Raw genomic sequence first — 20420 nt, forward strand, 5'->3', positions numbered from 1 at the left:
GGGATAGGAACCCTGTTTTTTCTTTGTCCTCTACCCGCTGATGTTATGTGGGATGTAGTATACTGAGGTCCCATGACTGTTTCATAGAGAAGCTAATACATGACGGTAACTTCTGGATCTAATAATCCATCTTGCCTCCGAAACCTCGATGTGGAACCCCCTCTCGTTGCTTTGTCTCTGGGAACGCAACTATCTCCTACAAACATGATTAGCACACGCAGATAATTAGGGACATTAACGTCAAACTTTCCCCTAGCGAGGTCATGATCTCAGCTAGGATGTTGGGTGGCAGCATTGGCTATGTGATTGACACGTGGTAATTTTTTTTTTTTCGAGAGATGGTAGACATGGAAGTCCTAAGGGCTGTTGTCTTGGAATAGGAGATTAGTCATCAATGTGGTCAGACCTGGACTTATTATGAGCCAGTTACGTCAGCACTATTCAGTACTTCAATAATCACTCTTCAAGATGAAAAGTTTTTTTCTTATAAGCTATGGCTAAGCTATAGCCCAATCTGATTATCGTCCGCGCCCACTCGCGTGCCTCACATCGACGACGATAAATGACCCCTCGCCAGCATACTAAACGCTAGTTCTACCCCCTTTTATCAGCGTTCGCCAGGCTCACAACTCTCAACAATCCCCCTTGAATCGACAGGGGACCAAAGTGAATGCGAATTAATAAATTATGCCACGAAATATGGATACGGAGCAAGAGGGACAGACCAGTCGAAGGGTTCAACGTGGTGTTGCGTCAGAGCGGCAAACCCAGCACGGTTCGATGGCGAACGAGGACCAGCAAAATGATGTCCTACCACTGGCGATAGACCAACCTTCCATGACACTGCAAGAAAAGACCTGGTGGGGTATGGGATTCGAAGAACTATACCGGGAGGCAAGGAGAAAAAACTTTGGGAAGAATGGAAAGGAGAGTAGAAAGTCAGGCCGCGTTCGCATTATCAGATGGCTATGCGAGAAAGATGGCATCACACCTTTCATTGCAGCCACATCCGACGCGCCTGTCACCGCTCCCACGTCTCGTCATACCACAAAAGCTGGAGCTATATCCCACCCTGAGGCTATCCTTCGCACATCCGACCCTGAACTCCAACGCTTGATCAGCGAAGCAGAACAGACATACCTGCAATGGCCCTCCGCTGATTTACTCAACCTCTCCATGCAGCGATCATACCAGCTTCTCAAAGACAGCGACAACAAGCTCCCATCAAAATCGATCAAAGCCATGGCGACCTGGAACGCCGGCTGGGACGTTCTCAAGAGCCCCAGGGAGAAGAAGTGGTGGCTGGGCGACGGGATTGATCTTGTGAACAAGGCCAAGGCGTTGGGATATGAGGGCCCTTCGAAGAAGCATGATGTTATTGTATGGCTCCGTTCTATTCCGGAAGGCGCTGAGGATAATGTCCTCGAGGAGGTTGCGGAGCCTACTTCTAATAAGCGCAAGGCGCAAGAGGAGCCCCCCGAGTTGGCCTCGAAGCGCCCGGCGAAGGGATCAAAGAGGCGTCATGGATTGCATACTGGTTTGGTGGATATTCGGAGGAAGGACCCAACGGTTACCCGATGATTGGTGTATTTGCGCGTATTGTTTATCCCCGCGAGCGCATGTCAAGCTAGTTTAGGGTTAAGATGAGATGGGAAACATGCTTAGAAATAATACTTAAAGATTGAGACTATTGATTTTGGTTTCGTGAGCGGGCGGATGTGTTTCGAATTCTTGATGCTCAAGTGTTGTTAAAGTATTGGGTAGTGCTATAGTACAATTTTCATTGATCTATGGTGGTATGTGGCAAGTTGTTCTTGTGTTGTTGATAGACCACTGATAAAATAGGCACCACGCCTTTCCTGGAATCCTCGCCTCTTAAGTCCAGCTGCATTCAAGTAGAATTGCGGTGGTAGATATAATTTTTCCCCATGCTCTATTCTGAGAGTGATACCCCACCCCACCACCTGCTAAAGGCTGATCTCACTGCGGGTGCGGGGTGCGGGGTGTTATCGTCCCCACTTTCTCTAATGTACAAGTACAGCCATAATTGTTCCGGGCCTGGTACTTGTACCTACCTAGGTAGGGAAGCATACATCTTATTTTCCGTCCATAGAGTGCCGAAGTCTTTATATTGAGACAAAATGACTTCATAGTAAGTGATATTCCCTTCAGCTACTTTGAATGTTTGCAATTCTCAACTCGCGCAATTGCAACCAGCACGTAGTGATAAAACCAGACGGGGAGGCGAGATGAAGTTCTCTCTAGCCGCTGTTCTGCGCTCCCTTGTCTTATTCATTCATCTTGTGCAAGGCGTCATTACCTTTAACTCAACTGCTCCCTCTGCCACGGTGAAGAATGGTACGTATATTGGAAAGTACGCGCCAGAATGGCAGCAAGATCAATTCCTCGGCATCCCTTTTGCCATCCCGCCATTAGGACCCCTGCGGTTTGCATGGCCAATGTCTTTGAATTCTTCGTTCGCGGGCGGGAGAAATGCTACACAGTATGGATATAGCTGCATGCAGTATGGCTCGAACTTCTCGCTTTCGGAGGATTGCCTCACTCTTAATGGTAAAGAACCCTTGGCAGGCTTTTCATCGAGAAGTGCATATACTGATCAAGTCAATAGTGATTCGCCCTTCTGGGACGGCCTCTGACGACAAGCTTCCGGTTCTTGTGTGGATCTACGGTGGTGGTTTATATGCGGGCTCAAGTGCAGACCCTCAGTATAACGTCTCGGGAATGACTCATGTTGGGCAAGAGATCGGGAAGCCCGTCATTGTCGGTATGCGTCCCCCCCCCTCTCTAATTGTAATATAAAAAGCTAATTGACTATTCTCAAGTTAGCATAAATTACAGGCTAGGGGTATGGGGCTTCCTCCAATCCCCCCAGATCCTAGCAGAAGGCAGTTCCAACGCCGGGCTCCTCGATCAGCGCCTCGCGCTACGCTGGATCAAAGAGAACATTGCAGCTTTTGGGGGCGATGCGGACCGAATCACCATCTGGGGAGAATCAGCTGGTGCGCAAAGTATTGCTCTGCAGCTGCATTCTTATGGTGGGAGGGATGATGGGCTGTTTCATGCTGCGATCATGGAGTCTGGGAGCCAGGTTGGGGCGGCGCTGGAATCCCTGGCGTATTATACGAGTCCGGTCGAAAATCTTACGAGGACGACGGGGTGTTGGACGGCGGGTAACCGGTTGGCATGCTTGAGGGGGTTGTCGCAGGATGAGCTATTCAAGGCTCAAGTTAGTCAGGTGTGGAATCCCATTGTAGGAAAGTAAATTCCTGGTTCATATGGGACTTGGCCCAGGAGAGAACTGGCTAACTTCAACCAGATGGCGATTTCCTGACAGCATATCCAAGCACTCTCTCAGTTGAGGGGAAGTTCATTCATGTACCGCTTCTCATTGGTGCCAACAGTGACGAAGGGACATCTTTTGGAGTCAGTGGCCTTGACAACGAGACTGCAATCTTCAACAATCTTCTCATCTATCGAAGCTACGCTATTTCACCCCCGACAGCAAGGAAACTACTGGAGCTTTACCCGAATGATCCAGCTAACCAGCCACCATACTACATCACCAACGCGACGATCTTCCCGAGTAAAGGGCTGCAATGGAGACGTGACGCTGCGATTTCTGGTGACATTGTGATGATTAGTGGGAGGAGGAAGGTGTGCGAGGAGTATACGAAGGGCGGAATGAACGTATTCAGTTATAGATTCGATACGCCGTTGGTAAGTGGCAGGTATCTCGAGACAGAAGTCCAGCGATACTGATTTCCTGTAATAAGTGGAACGCAGCAGTCACAGCGGGCGCTCAACACTTTACCAATGTGGTATTTAGCTTCCGTAAGCCCTGCTCTACCCCCTCTTCTCATGTCCTCCATGTCTAATATGGTAGAAGAGAACATCTCAGGTGCTCTTGGTCCCCTGCCAAAATATCAGAACTACACAAACTTGTCCCGTAATATCGGGAAAGCTTACATCTCGTTCGTCAACGATCAGAATCCGAACACTAGTCGTGGCAATAGCACTTTGCCATACTGGCCGAAGTATGACTTGGGCGCGCCGAAGAATATGGTGCTTAATAGTAATGTGACTTATGTAGAGGATGATACATTCAGGAAAGAGGGGATTGACTTTATCAATTCGATTGATAGGGAGTTGTTGGCTTGATGACGGCGCATGCCTGCCCGTGTCAGCTGTAGTGAGATTGAATTAGAAATGTGGCGATCAATAAAAGAATCAATTCAGGATCTTATATACAGCATTGATCAATCTAATACCGGACGATATTATAGAATAAGATCTTGCATAGTTCTGGACATTTATGAGAGAAGGTTGGTGCAAATTCTTGAGAGCAGGGGCGAAGCCTTGATATGCGCTAAGCCTAGTGAGAAATAAAGACGCGGTTGATTGTAAATCCAGTTCAACCTCATGATACACTCACCACACTGCCCATACAGTACTGTATTGAGGTCAACCACAAGCCCTCAATGAAAACGGTAAGCTGAAGCCAAAGTAATTAGGCCTCTTACAGGTAGGTCTTCACTACTACGCTCTTGGTAAATATTGATTCGCCAGCGCATGGCTTTTGCTTATGGCGCTGCCAAGTCGCTTGATGATGTTAAACGCTCTTGGCATGTTTGGTATCAAGATTTCCAAGATTTCTTTCGCAACTCTCTTTTTCTTTTGGGAGATCTGCTCCTCTGTGTGTCACTCTAGATTCAAGATCGATCAGCAGGAGGGAGATGGTGTGAATCTATTTGTCCTACAGTCATAATTCTAGATCTTTCAACCTATTCAACCCAACGAGTAACGAAACCAACCATCGTCGAGCAACAACGATATCCCCCTTTGACACACATCGGCCGCCGCCATCATGGCGAACCTCTTCCACCGAAACCACCAGCCTACGAGTTTCCCGTCTGCAGACCCAGCCATCGAACTGAAGAATTCCGCACATCCAGAAATACCCCCGCAAGCCCACACGACGACGACGGCTAAGAAACACGATTTCCTCCCCAGACACCAAGTAAACCACAATGGCCATAAGATCACCAAGCACATTGCACCCGAGGGCGAGAGTGGCAGGAAAGGCATACACCCACTACACTTCTTCAAAATCTGCTGGTCGTCGACGAGTGATGCTTCTCGCGCAGTCAATCTGCTCTGGCCTTTCGTACCTGCGGCTTTGGCTGTGCGGTATTCGCGCAGAGATCTTGGTGTGACCATTTTTGCGCTCTGTTATATTGCTATGGTTCCTTGTGCCAATTTGATTGGGTTTGCTGGGCAAGAGCTGGCCAGGAAAATGCCTAGAGTATTTGGTATTCTGGTTGAAACAACTTTAGGTAAGGACACTCATCAGGAAACCTTGTTTCTGGGGTTGGGATTTCTCTATTACTCCTGACTGTTCTGGGAGAAGTAATACTAACACTCGGACTTTACTCTAGGATCTATTGTTGAGATTGTTCTCTTTATGGTTCTTCTCTCAGAGGATAAGTTTTCAGTCATTCAAGCAGCAATCCTTGGCTCCATTCTGGCTACCCTTCTCCTGTGTCTTGGGATGTGTTTCTTCGTTGGTGGATTGAAGCGGGCAGAGCAAAAGTTTGATGACACTATCAGTGAAGTGGGCAGCGGTCTGCTGCTAACAGCGTAAGTTATAACTATAACCGTAGTCATCCTCAAGCCCAACCAGTAAACTAACGAAAGTCAACAGAGGACTCGGCCTTACCGTACCTACCGCATTCTTCGCAGCTCTTCAAGCAAGCGACAGCAACGAAACCACTGAAGACCTAGAAAGTAGAGCCAAGCATGTCTCGCGTATCGCCTCCATATTCCTCATTGTGGCATATGCTATCTACATCTGGTTCCAAGTACGCACACACCACAGCATCTACGACGCCATCCTGCTCTTGGACGAAGAAAACGACGACGACCGACATAAAGATCTGCGCAAACCCAAGCTGACCTTCACCGAGTGTGTCGTGGCCCTCGCCGTCTCCATTGCCCTGGTAACACTCCTCGCAATCGGTCTGGTCGAACACATCCCCAATATCGTCGAGAAAGGTGTTTCGGATGCCTTTGTGGGTCTTATCCTAGTCCCGCTCGTCGAGAAGGCAGCAGAGCATTTGACGGCTGTAGATGAAGCGTGGGACAACCAGATGAATTTCGCCCTATCACACGTCCTTGGCGCCACGATTCAAACTGCCTTATTCAACGCCCCTCTCGTGGTCATCGTCGGCTGGGGCCTGGACAAAGACATGGATTTGAATTTTGAGGTCTTCATGATCGTCGTACTCATCCTTGCCATCCTCGTCGTGGGCAATTTCTTGAGAGATCAGAAATCGAATTATTTAGAGGGCGCGATGTGTTTGATTATTTACTGCATTATTGCCGTAGCGGCTTACTACTATCCTAATCCTGCCGAGACTGTATCGGCTGGGGAGGGCGGAGAGTAATTAGAGTTTGGCTGGCGTACATAGCCAGGTGTAGGTAAAGTGCTTTGAATTGAAATATGGGGGCCGCAGTCGGTCGGTTGGAAGAGCGAGCATGGCGTTGTTTATTACGGAAGGGAACTACATTCCATCATCGTTTAAGTCGGAATCAGATGAACATTGCATATTGTTTCAGCGATCTGCGCATGGTCTTTAGTTGGTTCGGCATATCAATCATAGCGTGGTGCTTTTGGTATCTGTTGGTAACACAGGTGTTGCATCACTTCGTGATCACGTACTAGCTCGTCGTCTAGTCTATATGGTCATCTTTGGGTTGCTCCGTCTTGTATTCTAGTGGTGTTGTGGACACGAAGAGGTTATGCCTCTTCGCTTACTAAGCTACACTAAGTCACGTGGTACACGTGACATATATATCCCAACAGTATCTGAATATTAGGAAAAATATCCTACTTTCTTTCTTGTTCCCTTTTCACGAACGGCTTCTCATTTCCATATCCAAATAAACATACCACTAGCTTGCTGACTCCTTTGCTTCGCTACCTGTTGCATAATATTTCGACACCCCAACTCAGTCACCTCTTTTTTTTAAAAGTACGAGTCTAACATGTGCAAACTGTGAATATTCCTCGTATCCCAAGCCACTTTACTCGAACAGGGGTAGATTTATGTATAAGAGTAGCAACTATACAGTGTGTAATTCCGGCGAATCTTTCCCTATAACTAAAACGGCGGATACTACATGTATCTGCAAAGCATCTCGCCAAGGTTGCGAGTAGGTAGTTTTTTGTATTCTTAGTAGCTGGTTTGAGCGCTGGGTTGGTCGAGGGCGGGGTAGCATATCATTTGGGATGCTTGTTTTCATAGTGGAGGATTTGGGGTCTATGAGATGCGGGACGGAAGCTCTGGCGTTAGTAGAGGGACGGAGGACGGGTTTCCTGTTCAAGATGAATAGTGAGGACGGACGGACGGATGGTATAGGGTGGAGTGAGGGTGGGTAGTGCTGTGGCGGTACTTGTACTTACTGTTAGGATTGTTATTTCGCTTTTGGTGGTGGTGCTGGTAGGGATCTAGAGGTGTAGAGCTGGCTGGCTTCCTTCGTACAGGTGGGGTTGGTAAAAGCAATACTCGAGTTGAAGTGAAGTAGTATGTAGTTCAAAGCTGTTGATTTGGATGAGGTTTCTACACTTGCCGAGAAGTTCGTGGATTATTTCCTACAAGTTTAAATGCTCGGTGGGCAAAAGGAGAAACGTCGATGCAAGTACTGATGGTGGAACCACGTGATTTTATCTCGCTTCCTGAACGGGGCTGCGCTAGGCTTATAAAGGGGGGAACCGTTCTATGGATCAGTTCTCCAGAGATATAGATCTTCATGAAGATATCTGATACATGGTAGTTCCTGCATCTTCAAGAAACCTTCATGCAAGGAGCGCAGTTGATGCATCAATCAATCTCGCATAATACATGCGCCAAGATTATGAACATGATATATCGATTTCTGAGAACCAGGTGAGTGTAACAAAGAATTTTCATGTCTTGCATAAGATGTCAGATCGAAAAGCCACAAGTTGGGAGATGAGATAAAGCATTGATTTGTGTGTATTCATCGTATATTTTGCTATTATTAAACCAACCTATGCCATGCATTACATAGCGTATAAATACTGTTACACTCTGCTGAAGCCTTTAAAGATAATAAAAATAGTAACACCACTTGTCTCTGGTGCTGAAACACCAAGACAAAAGAAACAATAACCCCGCAGATCAAAGTCAAGGAGTGAATAAATCCTAGTCTGCCCATTCAATAAAGAGTTCCTTCGATCTTGATCTGGTCCAAATACACGGTATTGATGTGCGTTGAATTCGTCCCAACGCAAGCGGCATAAACGTAGATATCCGCGGTCTGCTGGTTAGTGCTAGTCCTGAACCTCTTGGTAACTGTAATGAAATCTTGAGTATTGACCTCCTCCGATTCGCTGCAGACGCCGCTCACGTTGTCGCAGATCAAGATCGAGCAGATGGGCACTTGAACCTGCTTGCTGTGATCGGCAGCAGGATCGATGGCTACTTGACCGGAGACAGACAATGTGTATCGGGTTCTGGGACAGACGGTGACATTTTGGTGTATTAAGGTGATTCCGCTATCGTAGAGAAATGTTTCGCTAGAATAGACTTAGCAAGTTATTTGATGTGGGGTGAAGTAACTCACAGGTAACGCTCTCCATAAGTAGAAATTCCTGTATCGCGGCTATCTCCGACGACTAGTGGTTTTACGGAATCGTCAACTCCGGGTACTTGTGCCCAAGGACTGACAACACCATCTTCAAACCCGCCGTTTCTAAGAACAGGCGGCGTGCCTACATGCATTAGTTGCAGTCATTGAAAAGGGAAAATGAGTACAAACATGTTGCAGATGCAGAACTCGAGCTCGTGGTGCTAGTCATGAAGGTGGAAGAATTTGGATAGATGCCAACGCTCGTGCTTGATGGTTTGAACACGCTGTAGCTCGGAGAGCTTGCTTCGGCAGTACTGGAGGAAAGTGCAGTCGAGCTCGTATTTGACACAATGGAGCTTGAAAAGACCCCGCTCGAGCTCGCACTGGAAGATGTTGTGGCGTTACTGAATGGAGGCACTCCGCTGCTCGGAATTGACGTAGTAGCGTTAATAATTGAGAGACTGGAGACTGGAGTGGGATAGGTGAAAATGCTACTCGTCAAGGCGAATGTAGAGGTTGTGAAATTGCTCACTCTGCTGGTCGATGGGGCTACCGAGGAGTGGTTGTATGGTCCGGTAGGCGAGCTTGGGGAGCACTCTGTACCTCTGAGAGTAACATATGACGTGAAGGTAGCTATGGTAACCGGCCTGGTAATGGTAGTAGTAACGACAGTCGTTGTCTGGGCATTGGCAGCACCGACGGAGAAAGCACCGATCAACAAGACCTTAATTAGAGAAAGTCCGCCCATTGTGGAAAGCCCGAGGCAGAAGGAACGAAACCTAGGAAGTAAAGGACGATGAGAAGTCAAGCAGAAAGAGAGATGCTTGAAGAGACGGTTGAATAGAAAGTACATCGATATCATGGGGAATAAATATATATAGAGGGAAAAGGTTAGGGGTCATGGTGGCGTGTTGGCCATGTTACTGGTGAAGGTATTCGAATAAAGGGAGACAATGTAACAGTCCGGTCCCCTTCAGACGGCAAGAAGAAATTTCTGAGCATGTCTTGATTGTGTCCCCGCTCCACATGGGTACTGGAGGTGCTCTGTAGATTCTGTTGAGGGTGGTGGCCGAAGGACATACCCCCCTTACCGAGGAGATAGGCCAAAATCATAAGATTCGCTCTACTATCTCCCGGTCTAATGATCTCCTGCGAGGGGTGATTCAAGACCAGAAGTATTGATTCAATCCCTTGCGTGTTTTGTAAAAGAAAAGAAAAAAGGCTTTACGAGGCTTTGAACTTGCAACATTTAAGAAGAAAATTCAATGCCGTCACTGGGCAAAGTAGAATGACAAGAACCAGTAGGAAGTGGAAGAGTTTTGCATATCCGAAGTTCGTCAACTGAGACAAATCGTAAGTTCGGGCCATACTCTGTGGCGTCAATTCAATCACAAAGCCCCACATTGAAACAATGCCTATTCATTCATGCATTACAGGTTCCAGACAGCTGGTAGGGCTCCATATAAGTGACTACTCGTGCACATTGATTCAGGATAATTTCCTAGTGACTTAGTTCTTAGCGAGTCGGTTTCTTTTCCGCAAGAGCCGAGTGCTTGATACAACGAGGTATTCCGGGGTAGATGAGGCTGGGCCTCATAAGAGGAGTCCACCAGTCCTGTAGATCCCATGGCCCAAGGCAAGGATTTACTAATTAGGTATTTGCTCAAGGGATACATACAGTATTGTGTCTTGAGGAAAGTGGGGGTCTTCATTGATATCGACTCAATTTGACCAAAAGCTCTACGAGATCTGGTGATGCGTCTGGCGATACGGAAATTGCCTCTAGGGACTGATAAAGTGCTCCATCTGATCCAGCGACTTTTTTTGTCAGGGTAGCCAGATAGTCCAAAGTTGTTTGTGTAACCTCTGTGATGCTCATATTTCCCAATAATTCAATGAAGATGTCGATTAAGTTGAGATGCATCAAGATGTCTTGCTTGTCCACCATGTCCACCATGGCGAAGAACAACAGACCATGATCTCCGTCCTGTAAGCCATATTGCGCTTCCATCTCACGGAACTGCGTGTGGGTTACGGTATGGAAATCAAGTGCCGCTAGTCTTGGGAGAATCCTCAGCAGCCGACCCTGTGCCAATGACTTTTGCCTTTCATCCAGCTGGTCTTCCTCTGTACCGACTGTCTTGAAGCTGCAGAGCGAGAAGATCAAGCCATAGATGTCTCGATCCTGGAAGATTCGTCTCCACAGCAATCCTTGGCCAGGTGGGGTACCTGCTAATTGTATTCCGCTCATTCTTGTATCGATCCCAGCAGAAGATCTCTTATCGCAATCCACCTCCAGCAAATCACCAAGTGCTTTAGTCGCCTTCTCGCCCACTTCAACATGTGGTGTGCTAAGCCATATCCGTACAAAGCTTTGTACCACGCCTTTCATAATGGACAATATCGCTGTATCACCAGGGGATCTAGATGCCTTTTCGAGTACGGCGATTCCAAGAATGTTGGCAGAGGGTGCGTGGGATCGCAAAGCTTGAATAAGAGCATCTTCAGATGCCAGAGTGAGAGCTTGGGTGAATTGGACGGGCCGTAGAAGTTTTATGGAGAGACTTGCAAGAATTGCAGGATCCTTGTCGTAGGTGAGCAGAATTTGAGTGACGTTCGGGAGAAGGCGGGGTATCAAAGGGGGTATGTTGCTGTCTAGAAACTGTTAGCAGTATTCTTCATTTGCATTATAACGGCAGCGACGCTATATGTTGAGTGAAGTTTTCGTTGCCACTAGAGATGGGAGGGACGGAGCCACAAGTTCTGATGACCTGCCCAGTAGAGAGGATATAGCTCTTGATTAAAATACGAGCGGAGCCTTGAGAGAGCGTGTACATACCAGTAAGTTGCAACTCTACCTCATCAAACAAATCGGCGTTGAGAGGCGTATCTGGCTCATCAATAATGTGCTTCAAATGGCTCTCAAGCTCCTCGAGACCCGTAATGGGTATCTGTGTTTCCTCCATGTTGGTGAAACTATTGTAGTTGTTGTAGCTGTCGTAGCTGTGTTGGGGCACAACAACACAAGACAAGGCTCCAGAAGTTTACTCCGCCCAAAAAGATAGCCCGGAGCCGCAGCAACCCTCACTCCGGCGCTAAATATACCGGCATCTAGGTACGAGTATGCCTGTGCCTGTACTGTACCCCGCCATAACTTTGCGCCCATCAAAAATTTACTCACAGCCTTCTAAAGCTTCGAAGATCGCAAGATACGCACGATACCACACCACCACTGCAACACAAATGTCCTTCCGTGGGGGCCGCGGAGGATTCGGTGGTAGAGGAGGGTTAAAGGGTGCCACATGGGAGCAGGATGAAGGCCTCGAAGCTGAGGCGCGCAAGATACGACAGAACAAAGGCGTCAAGATTGGCTTGTTCCCAGTGCGCATCCCGCCCCCTCCTTCACTAGACTCGTAATTCTAATGATTATGTAGGAGCATCCTACCGGCGCCAATGTCAAGAAGCCCAAACCCCTTACCGCGAGAGAGAAATGCCAGATACGGCATCTGAAGACTCTCCAAGAGCAAATCCATCGCGGACCTCTCTACAGCCAACCTACCAAACGAAATGTCGATAATCCAATCAAGATCTTTGGCGAAGATCAATTCAATGCGCAGTATGGGAGCGACAAGAAGGCGACTATGGATCCTTTCACTGAAGGTGTAGAGACGTATTCCGATAGATATGCGCCTCCGAAGAATCTGGTCCCAAAGCTTTCCGGCCGTCCTTTCAGTAAGCGTCACCGACTCCCCTCATGAGCCACCTCTAACAGCTATTAGACAACCGACTCTTTCCAGAAGAACTCTGGTCTACACTCAATGGCGAAGAAGAAAACGTCAAACGGCAGAAAACACTTACCCTAAACGGCGCAAGAAGTCGCCAGAAGCTTAAGGACCCTGCCTCGAAAAAGACCGACATTCTAGCACGAATTGATGCTATGACTGCTGGCGAGGAGGACCTGGAGGAATTGGACGAAGATGAGCAGGAAGAGGAACCTGTAGACGATGACTTCGACGACGACGAGTTGGGCGATGACTATAATGCCGAGCAGTACTTTGACAACGGGGACGACGGCGATGATGGTGACGCTGGTGGGGAAGAAGATTATTGAGTGAGGGATGTATTTGTTGGATATTTGTGTTTGACTCTTAGCACGGCGTTGGGGTCAGGATACCAAATCTATTATTATAGGGTGAAATGTATGCAATTTTCCCTAACCCCAGTGGACGGGTACGTCGATGAAAGAACTCTCGATGTCTAGGCTCCATACGTTTCTTTGGATCAAGATATCCTAGTGGATGATAATTGTGTAATACTGTAGCAATCTTTTCCGAATCGCAACCTATCTATACTTTCAATCTAGTTTGCTCCTTTGATTACTTATTAATTTGCGTCTGTCGCAAGGAGAATAGCAATCTTCAAGACTTTTCCTCTTGAACTATCTTACGCCATTCATTCTCCAGCATCGACAAAATAAGCTCATCACGCCACGCGCCATCATACCAAAAAGACTCCCTCTTCGCACCCTCGTACTCAAAACCTAAGCTTTCATATAATCGTCGCGCACCAGGATTATGGGAAGCGCAGCTGATTCCCACACGGTGCAAGCCCCCATATTTAAAAGCCCAACCGAGTATCCATTTGATAGCTTCACCCCCGTATCCCTTACGCTGGTAGTCGGCCGCAATCTTGACGCCTATATCAGCGTTGCGGTGCTGCTCCCGGCCTTGTTCAAACCCGGGATGCAAGTTGATCAATCCGATTGGTTTTGTCGCTGGTATTGAGACTTCTGCTCCCTCCTTCGCGGATGTAACCTGGAGGCATATCAAGACACTAATAAGATTTTTATCGCGGTAGTGTGCGGCAGCCTTTGCACTCGAAGCTTTGTTTACTGGCTTGAATATCATAGTCTCACTGTTTGCGCGAAGAGCAGAGTCAAGACGAAGTGAGTGGATGAAGGACGTGTCTTCCTCGTTTTCTTCAATGGCACGGTAAGTGAGCCTTGCTGAGTGGAAGGCGTCTGCCATTTTGTGTTGGATAATGTAAAATAACGGTCCCAAAATTATTCAATGTCTGAAAAGTGTGCGCTCCAAGTGCCTTAAAAGCCTTTGAGATTCTATCAAAATGCTGACACTGAGTCATATACTCTACATACTTATACGCCTTACTACACTAGTAGACGGAGATGCTTATGCCCGATTGATGCTCTAGTCAGCGAAGGGGCATAACCTCTTCGCATACGCAACACCACAACGAATGCTAAGCATCTACACTAATAGCAATGTGAAAGCTACTAATTCTCTATCAGTTATCCTTCACATTCAGGATCAAAACCCGTAAAGACGGCAAAGGAGGGACCGGGTTCCGATATTACTGTGTACTTTGCCGAAGCCGATTCGCAAACGAACTCCGAACTTTCATTGTAAGTACACTCTACGTTTGACCCTGTTAGGGATAGGGCTTATCTAGTTCGTATAGGCTTATCGACCTGTTGCGGCGCTCAACAATGAAAAGGTCTATGCTAGCTTACAGCTAGAGACCACCGAGAAAAAGCATGAGTGATTACGACTAAAAGAATGAAAGAGAGGAGGTCGAGGTCATTGGGAAAAGGGGCACAGTCACGTGTGAGGGGTATTCAGCTTAGGTAAGCCACAGCTCACTCCACCAGCTCTCACTTCACCGTCGTAAGCTTCAGGAAGTTTTTCCTACTCATATCTGCTCCTCGCCTTGCAACCCAATGTAATACATTTGCGAATGTATCTGTATACGCGGTTGGAACGACCTCCTTGAAACCTGTCACGGAGAGGCCTGTGTGTAGTTGCCCGCCAGCTCTCCGGTATCATGCCGTCCAGCTGCCTCCAGATTCCTCTTGACACGGAGAAGATGCGCAATTTTCTTTTCGAAATGCCGGTCCCATTCTCTATGCGCGCAGATGTGTTCGAAAGATACTGGCCTATGGTCGATAATATATGGTCAAGATATGATGAGATCAACGTTGTCGGCAAGGACAAAATCCCGTACAACTCCATACGATTTGCCTGTCGGTTCGCGCGGAAGCTTGAAAACGAACCCTCCCGAGGCGTTAATCCTGTCAGCAAGAGGCAGCGCCGGGAAGGAGGAACTTGTACATGTAGGGTGAAGGCGAAGTTCTTCCACGGACTTCCAGACATACCTGACCATTACCGCTTTGAACACTCAAGTCAAAAGGAGTGCGATTGGCTTCACTCGCACACGATCGATGAATCCGATGGCATCAAAATCAACTCTTTCTTGAAAGCAGCAGCTGCCGTAGAGGCGGCCAAGGGCCACATGCCGGCGGACATATACAGGAATATGCGAAGCGTCCAGCTGTTTGGTCATGATGCGCTTTTCGTAGGCGACGCTCTCGATGCTGCAGGTGGGAGATTCATGACCCGCATGCACGCCAATAATGCTAAGCAATCCGCTATGTCATCTGCTGGCGGCAAATTCTCGACTAGGCAGCATGTAACTGACGTCCGATATTCATTGAAGCAGCCGCACCCTGAGGAGAGAGTTGCACACTTGGCGGAGATTATATCTATTGATCCGAGGACAATTTGGCCTGAAAATCTTGGCAAGAAGGTAGATGATCAGGAAGAGCATGCAAAAATCATCAAGAACGATATTCGCTCACTGGTTGAATCTATTGCAATTGGTGGACGCACGACTGTCCCTCGGGATGTCTTGATTCCCCTCATGAACTCGGTAGCCGCTTACATGGACAAGTCGAGTGAAGACGTGGATGGGAAACCTCTCTTGGAAGCAATCCTTCGAGTTGAGGAACAATGCGGTATGGTTTCCCACCTGCGACAAGATTCACCTAGCGGTGCTTTCGGCAACAGTAACACTTTTGGGTGAGGACTATTCTGACTCAACTACACCATTAATCAATACAAGCTACCGCGCCTCCAAATATTCGCCAATAAAATTGCAATATGCCCTTCTTGTTGCCTCGCTGCACCAGGAGGCATATCTTGGATAATTGTAAAAGCTCATGTAGCTTTGTCAAATTATCTGGCTTGAAGATTCTAAGCTGCGTCAACGTCTGTCGATGTGTCAGATGGATGTTTCGTATCCTATCGCCGTTCTATGCGGGCAAGGTCAATTCACCTCAATTTATTTATATCAGGTCTGTATCTGGGCAATGATCAAAGGCTGTAACATTGTTGGCTTTACTTTGACGGGCTGGGTCAGGCCTGCGTTCTTGGAAAGGTAGCGCAAGCAAGGCTGCTGGCAAAGACGCCAAGACTGAAAACATAAAGCTTGCTAACATTTGGATTTTGAACGAACCGTTGCATAGCAGTATACTGTGAATGTTTGCATTATTACCCAAGCGGGTCCTCCAATCAACCGTTGTCTCTAGGCCTATTTCTCCATTAAACGTCATGTAGACAATGAGCCTTTTCATTCCTTTACTTATTTTCTTTCAAGTGATAAACGCTAGGTGCCAGCAAGACACATCTTCTTCGATTTTCAAAATTGACTTGTCAAAAGAGTTTTATTAACTCGGCTTTTTTCCAGATGTACGTACTACTCTGGTAGGTATTACTCTCACTGCCCGAATCTGCCGTCTTACTCAGCGGATCACAGCCCCGGTGTGGTAGACATCCTATAAAAATCAATTGCATCTCTCGCTTGGGTCAAGCAAGCTAAGGATGATCATTACAAGTAGGTATAGGACGTCATGTGATTCATCATGTGGCACGCCTCTATCTATCATGGTTGAGTGAAGCACTATACGCAAGGAGTCTCAATAATGCTTCCCATTTTCTAGTGAAATTTACAAACAGTTTGATATAGAATAATGTTCCAGCTACAGCTACAGCTACAGCTACAGCTACGGTCGCGCATGTCAGAAGTACTGAGAAATCCAACCTATCAGTTGTACGATACGAGTTTAGGGCTTACAAGCTAGTACTCGTAGCGGCCGCATCATCCCGTAGGATTCAATTCACCATCGGCGTTACATTTCATCCTCTTCCACAATATTAAATCAACGTCAACATCAAATCGAATTGATCGTCAGCCGGATCCTTGAGCAGCAAAATGTCTGCCAAAATTGAAACTGAGTTTGGGCGTGCCATTCCTCCGGCTCCTCGGCATGCAATCACCTTTCATCTTCCTCTGTGGAGCAATCTGCTCCGTTTCGTAGCTCGAGATCAAGAGCTCTTGGGGCAGTTGAAAAGTGTATATCCACGGATGATGATGAATAAAGACGTGAAGAATGTATGTATGTCATATCCTCCAAATTTCACTGATTCAGCTGATGTAGGAAACCACCAGCTCGCCGCAGCAATCTTGAAGCACATGGAAGCTGCAGAAAATCAAATCCTCTTCATTTTCGCTTCTTCAAGTTCTGCTGCAGAATGCGTAGAGTTTGCAATCAATCCTAAACGCGGCGAGAACGTCGTACCGCCAGAAGAGATTTCGATCCGGGTCTTTGACATTCACGTGCGACTACACACAGTCTTATTTCCTGCCGCCAGATATCCAACACTCAATAGTTTCTGGCAGAATGCTGGAACTGGTATTTCAAGCCGATTAGCGGAAGAATGCCTCGATAGGATCAACTTGCTTCATCAGGTCATCGGTGATTCTACGCCACCACCAAAAGTGGAACAGTCCCCAGCCCACGGTCAGATTCAAGAACGTATTGCCGGTCTTCTCGAACGTGCTCCTGTTGGCCCATCACGGGAGGCAAAGGTCTCCCCAGAAGATGTCTATCTGTTCAAGACCGGGATGGCAGCCATCTATGGCCTCCACCGATATCTGTTGAAGAAGCAAAACGGCGGCAGTGTATTGTTTGGATATGCGTTCCATTCGACACTTCACGTCTTCGATGATTTTGGTCCGAATTTCAGGCTCTTTGCGCTTGGCAATGAGCAACTCAATGAACTTGAAAATTATCTGACATCTGAGATCGAAGAGGGCAGGAAGGTCCAAGCCATATGGACCGAGTTTCCAGCAAATCCCTTACTCGTCACGCCGAATCTGGGTCGGTTGCGGAAGCTGGCGAACAAGTACGGATCATTGCTAATCGTTGACGATACCATTGGAAGCTTTTGCAACGTAGACGTTCTTGGGGTTGCTGATGTCGTTATAACATCCTTGACAAAATCGTTCAGCGGCTATGCCGATGTCATGGCCGCGAGTGCAGTCCTGAATCCTTCCGGATCAAGATATACTGAACTTAAATCCATGTACCAAGAATTTTACCGCAATGACCTGGCCAACCCCGACGCCGTAGCCCTTGAACACAACAGTAGAGACTATCTAGCCCGTTCCAAGATCCTCAACAGCAACACCCTCCGCCTTGTAGAATACCTCCAAACGAAAGCAGCCGACCCAACGAGCACCGTTTCCAAAGTATACTACACCACAACCTCTCCGTCTCTCCCATACTACAAGGAGCGAATGCGCCCCGCAACAGCAGATTTCACTCCAGGCTATGGTTGTCTATTCAGTTTCGAATTCGATACTTTGGATGCAATGGCAGCCTTCTATGATAACGCAAACGTACATTTTAGCCCGCATCTCGGGGCCCATTGGACGCTAGCTTTGTCGTACGTGAAGGGTATCTATGGTCAGGATTTGGCGGCCGTGAAGCCGTATGGTTTGAAGGAGACGCAAATGCGGATCGCTCCTGGGTTGGAGGATATTGAGTTGTTAATAAAAGACTTTGAGAAAGGGCTGGTGGCTGCGGATGCTACGAGAGTGAAGGAGACTTGAAAGACGTTGAATTGGTGTTAGTAGGTGTTCTTGGGATCGATCGTATCCCGGTTTATATGATCAAAATGAGGACGTTATTGAATGTACTTCATGCAAGTAGACGTCTTTCAGGACACAATCATCCTTTTGGCTGTGCTGCCTCCAATGATTCAGTATCACTCTTTCATATTGACATGACAATGAAATTTTGGTTTTCGCAAGCTGCCTTCCTTGATGAAGTTGGACTTTCAGTTTGATACTATACAAGACTTTACCATAGCGCACCTAAGCTGCTAAGTCTCAGACTCCAAAGCCTAATGTCGCTCACATCCTAACGCCTAATTATGACCCCAATTTACCCTTGTCATCATGCCCCGGCCGTGAGAAAACAGCACCAAACAAGGACAGAACACTATTACAACGCAGCAGCATACAACAATACAAAGTGAATCCCGTGACAACAATCTCATCTCTCGCAGCATCGCTCATAGCTTTCTCTCCCAAAAACTCAATATTCCCTATCTTCTTCACCGCCCATACACTTGCCGAGAACTTTGCCACGGGCAACTGGTTCTGGTCTAGGCAGATAAAATTCCAGGTCGTGAAGCCGCTGCTGCTGGTCCAGTGCATGGGGACCGGCGCATCTGTGTCGGAGAATGAGTGTGAGAGATGCGTGTATTGGGTTTTGAACCGCTTCTGCGCGGTTAGTTCGATGGGTGACCCGTGCAGTTCGCAGGAGGCGTTGATGGATATCGGGCGCAGAGTCCCCGTACCGATTGTTGAATCGTCGGCGGCGGATTTGACGACTAGAGAAGGTGCTGTTTTGAAGGGGAAATCGATTATGTAGACTGGTTTTGATGCAGGGTCGTCTTTTTCTGAAATCAGGGCTTTCCATTTCTTCCATGTGAAGTCGACTTGGAGGGTTCGACTCTGGCTTATGCTTTCTGGTTGCTGAGGGATTTCTGGGTGGTTTTCCATCTTGTTTCGATGTGGCTGTTGCGAGTAATGACCTTTCTTTTGGCAATTGTGTGCTGTGCCGGCTTTTGGGCTTATAATGCTCATAACCATGTCATGTGAAATATTTATCTATAGCACAGCCTTTCCAATCCTAGTCTTTTCGGGTTGTGATATTCAGCGCTCTGTGAGTTGGCTACATAGCCTCAAAACAAGGTGGGGTCTGCAAGAAGTTTCACGCCGATCAAGACATCGTCACTTCTATACTTAGTAGCACCGCCACAGTTTTATATGACGATTCCACAATACATTGGGTTCGGTGTGTTACTTAAACGTCGATCATTTAATCTCGGCAAAGAGTGGGTTGAGATTTGGGTTTAGGGAACACATTACTGAATTAGGGATTATGTGAGTCCACATCGAAAATTAGACATAGAAGACTTGAATCTAAATAGTTTCTGATGATCTATATGAAAATAGACTGGATCTATCATCAGTAACAAAAAGGCAGATAAACTCGCCAAGGAAGGTTCTGCATATAGATATACCTATTAAGTGCTAGTTGTGATAACTGTAGTACGTAGGCTGTTTAGGCTCTTCATTATGCTTCTTCGAGTGGGGCCTTCTTGTGGAGAGAGCAGTAAAAACCGCAGGGTAAACTTCTTGAGTGTGACTTGCATTTGATTAACTTGAGCGCTGTTAAAACTGGTTAGCGAGAGAGACGTCTTGGAAGTGAAGTTTTGCGACTCTAGATTCATAGTAAGTGATGTGGCCTGGCAGAATATCGCTGATACCAAGGGTGCCTTTCGGGTGTGCTTACACCGAAACAAGAGAAAAATGTTGACCTACCAACTACTATACATCTGCGTTGTCCAAGGCGTACCCCAAGGCTTTCAACGCAAGCTTAAAGCAGCCTGCCCATCAACCTTTTGTCGCGACCTCGTCCTTCTTTTCGAAATTTCCAAGGTGGCCTTCTCCTTTTACTATCATTTTCCCCTAAAGTAGACCTTTAGATATACTCACGTCCCCTGAACGGATGCTCGGACTATTAGGCCAAGCATGAC

General features: G+C 47.2%; 9 protein-coding genes across 9 annotated transcripts; 6 read left to right on the top strand and 3 right to left on the bottom strand.

The window, feature by feature from the left end:
• Positions 1-699: 699 nt before the first annotated feature.
• LHYA1_G003492 (uncharacterized protein) lies at positions 700-1581 on the top strand (the record flags this gene model as incomplete). The annotated part of the gene is made up of 1 exon (XM_031148462.1): positions 700-1581. The coding sequence occupies one exon, from the start codon at positions 700-702 to the stop codon at positions 1579-1581; it is 882 nt and encodes a 293-aa protein (XP_031006744.1).
• Positions 1582-2141: 560 nt separating this feature from the next.
• On the top strand, positions 2142-4179 carry LIP4_0 (Lipase; the record flags this gene model as incomplete). The annotated part of the gene is made up of 7 exons (XM_031148463.1): positions 2142-2152; positions 2237-2571; positions 2630-2785; positions 2844-3251; positions 3338-3738; positions 3795-3852; positions 3905-4179. The coding sequence occupies exons 2-7, from the start codon at positions 2250-2252 to the stop codon at positions 4177-4179; spliced, it is 1620 nt and encodes a 539-aa protein (XP_031006745.1). The 5' UTR covers positions 2142-2152; positions 2237-2249.
• Positions 4180-4885: 706 nt separating this feature from the next.
• Positions 4886-6464, top strand: VCX1_1 (Vacuolar calcium ion transporter; the record flags this gene model as incomplete). Its single annotated transcript, XM_031148464.1, has 3 exons — positions 4886-5354; positions 5457-5658; positions 5723-6464. 3 exons carry the CDS (start codon positions 4886-4888, stop codon positions 6462-6464), a joined length of 1413 nt encoding a protein of 470 aa, XP_031006742.1.
• A 3917-nt stretch (positions 6465-10381) lies between these two features.
• LHYA1_G003495 (uncharacterized protein) lies at positions 10382-11639 on the bottom strand (the record flags this gene model as incomplete). Its single annotated transcript, XM_031148465.1, has 2 exons — positions 10382-11328; positions 11513-11639. The coding sequence occupies 2 exons, from the start codon at positions 11637-11639 to the stop codon at positions 10382-10384; spliced, it is 1074 nt and encodes a 357-aa protein (XP_031006743.1).
• A 277-nt stretch (positions 11640-11916) lies between these two features.
• LHYA1_G003496 (uncharacterized protein) lies at positions 11917-12784 on the top strand (the record flags this gene model as incomplete). Its single annotated transcript, XM_031148466.1, has 3 exons — positions 11917-12054; positions 12108-12405; positions 12453-12784. The coding sequence occupies 3 exons, from the start codon at positions 11917-11919 to the stop codon at positions 12782-12784; spliced, it is 768 nt and encodes a 255-aa protein (XP_031006740.1).
• A 307-nt stretch (positions 12785-13091) lies between these two features.
• speG (Spermidine N(1)-acetyltransferase) lies at positions 13092-13700 on the bottom strand (the record flags this gene model as incomplete). The annotated part of the gene is made up of 1 exon (XM_031148467.1): positions 13092-13700. The coding sequence occupies one exon, from the start codon at positions 13698-13700 to the stop codon at positions 13092-13094; it is 609 nt and encodes a 202-aa protein (XP_031006741.1).
• Positions 13701-14577: 877 nt separating this feature from the next.
• On the top strand, positions 14578-15552 carry LHYA1_G003498 (uncharacterized protein; the record flags this gene model as incomplete). Its single annotated transcript, XM_031148468.1, has 1 exon — positions 14578-15552. One exon carries the CDS (start codon positions 14578-14580, stop codon positions 15550-15552), a length of 975 nt encoding a protein of 324 aa, XP_031006738.1.
• Positions 15553-16740: 1188 nt separating this feature from the next.
• YLL058W (putative cystathionine gamma-synthase) lies at positions 16741-18423 on the top strand (the record flags this gene model as incomplete). The annotated part of the gene is made up of 2 exons (XM_031148469.1): positions 16741-16920; positions 16978-18423. 2 exons carry the CDS (start codon positions 16741-16743, stop codon positions 18421-18423), a joined length of 1626 nt encoding a protein of 541 aa, XP_031006739.1.
• A 321-nt stretch (positions 18424-18744) lies between these two features.
• On the bottom strand, positions 18745-19470 carry LHYA1_G003500 (uncharacterized protein; the record flags this gene model as incomplete). The annotated part of the gene is made up of 1 exon (XM_031148470.1): positions 18745-19470. One exon carries the CDS (start codon positions 19468-19470, stop codon positions 18745-18747), a length of 726 nt encoding a protein of 241 aa, XP_031006735.1.
• Between the last annotated feature and the right edge of the window lie 950 nt (positions 19471-20420).

The sequence above is a fragment of the Lachnellula hyalina genome, assembly GCF_007821495.1.
Source record: "Lachnellula hyalina strain CBS 185.66 chromosome Unknown contig00039, whole genome shotgun sequence".
In the NCBI taxonomy this organism is placed as follows: Eukaryota; Fungi; Ascomycota; class Leotiomycetes; order Helotiales; family Lachnaceae; genus Lachnellula; species Lachnellula hyalina.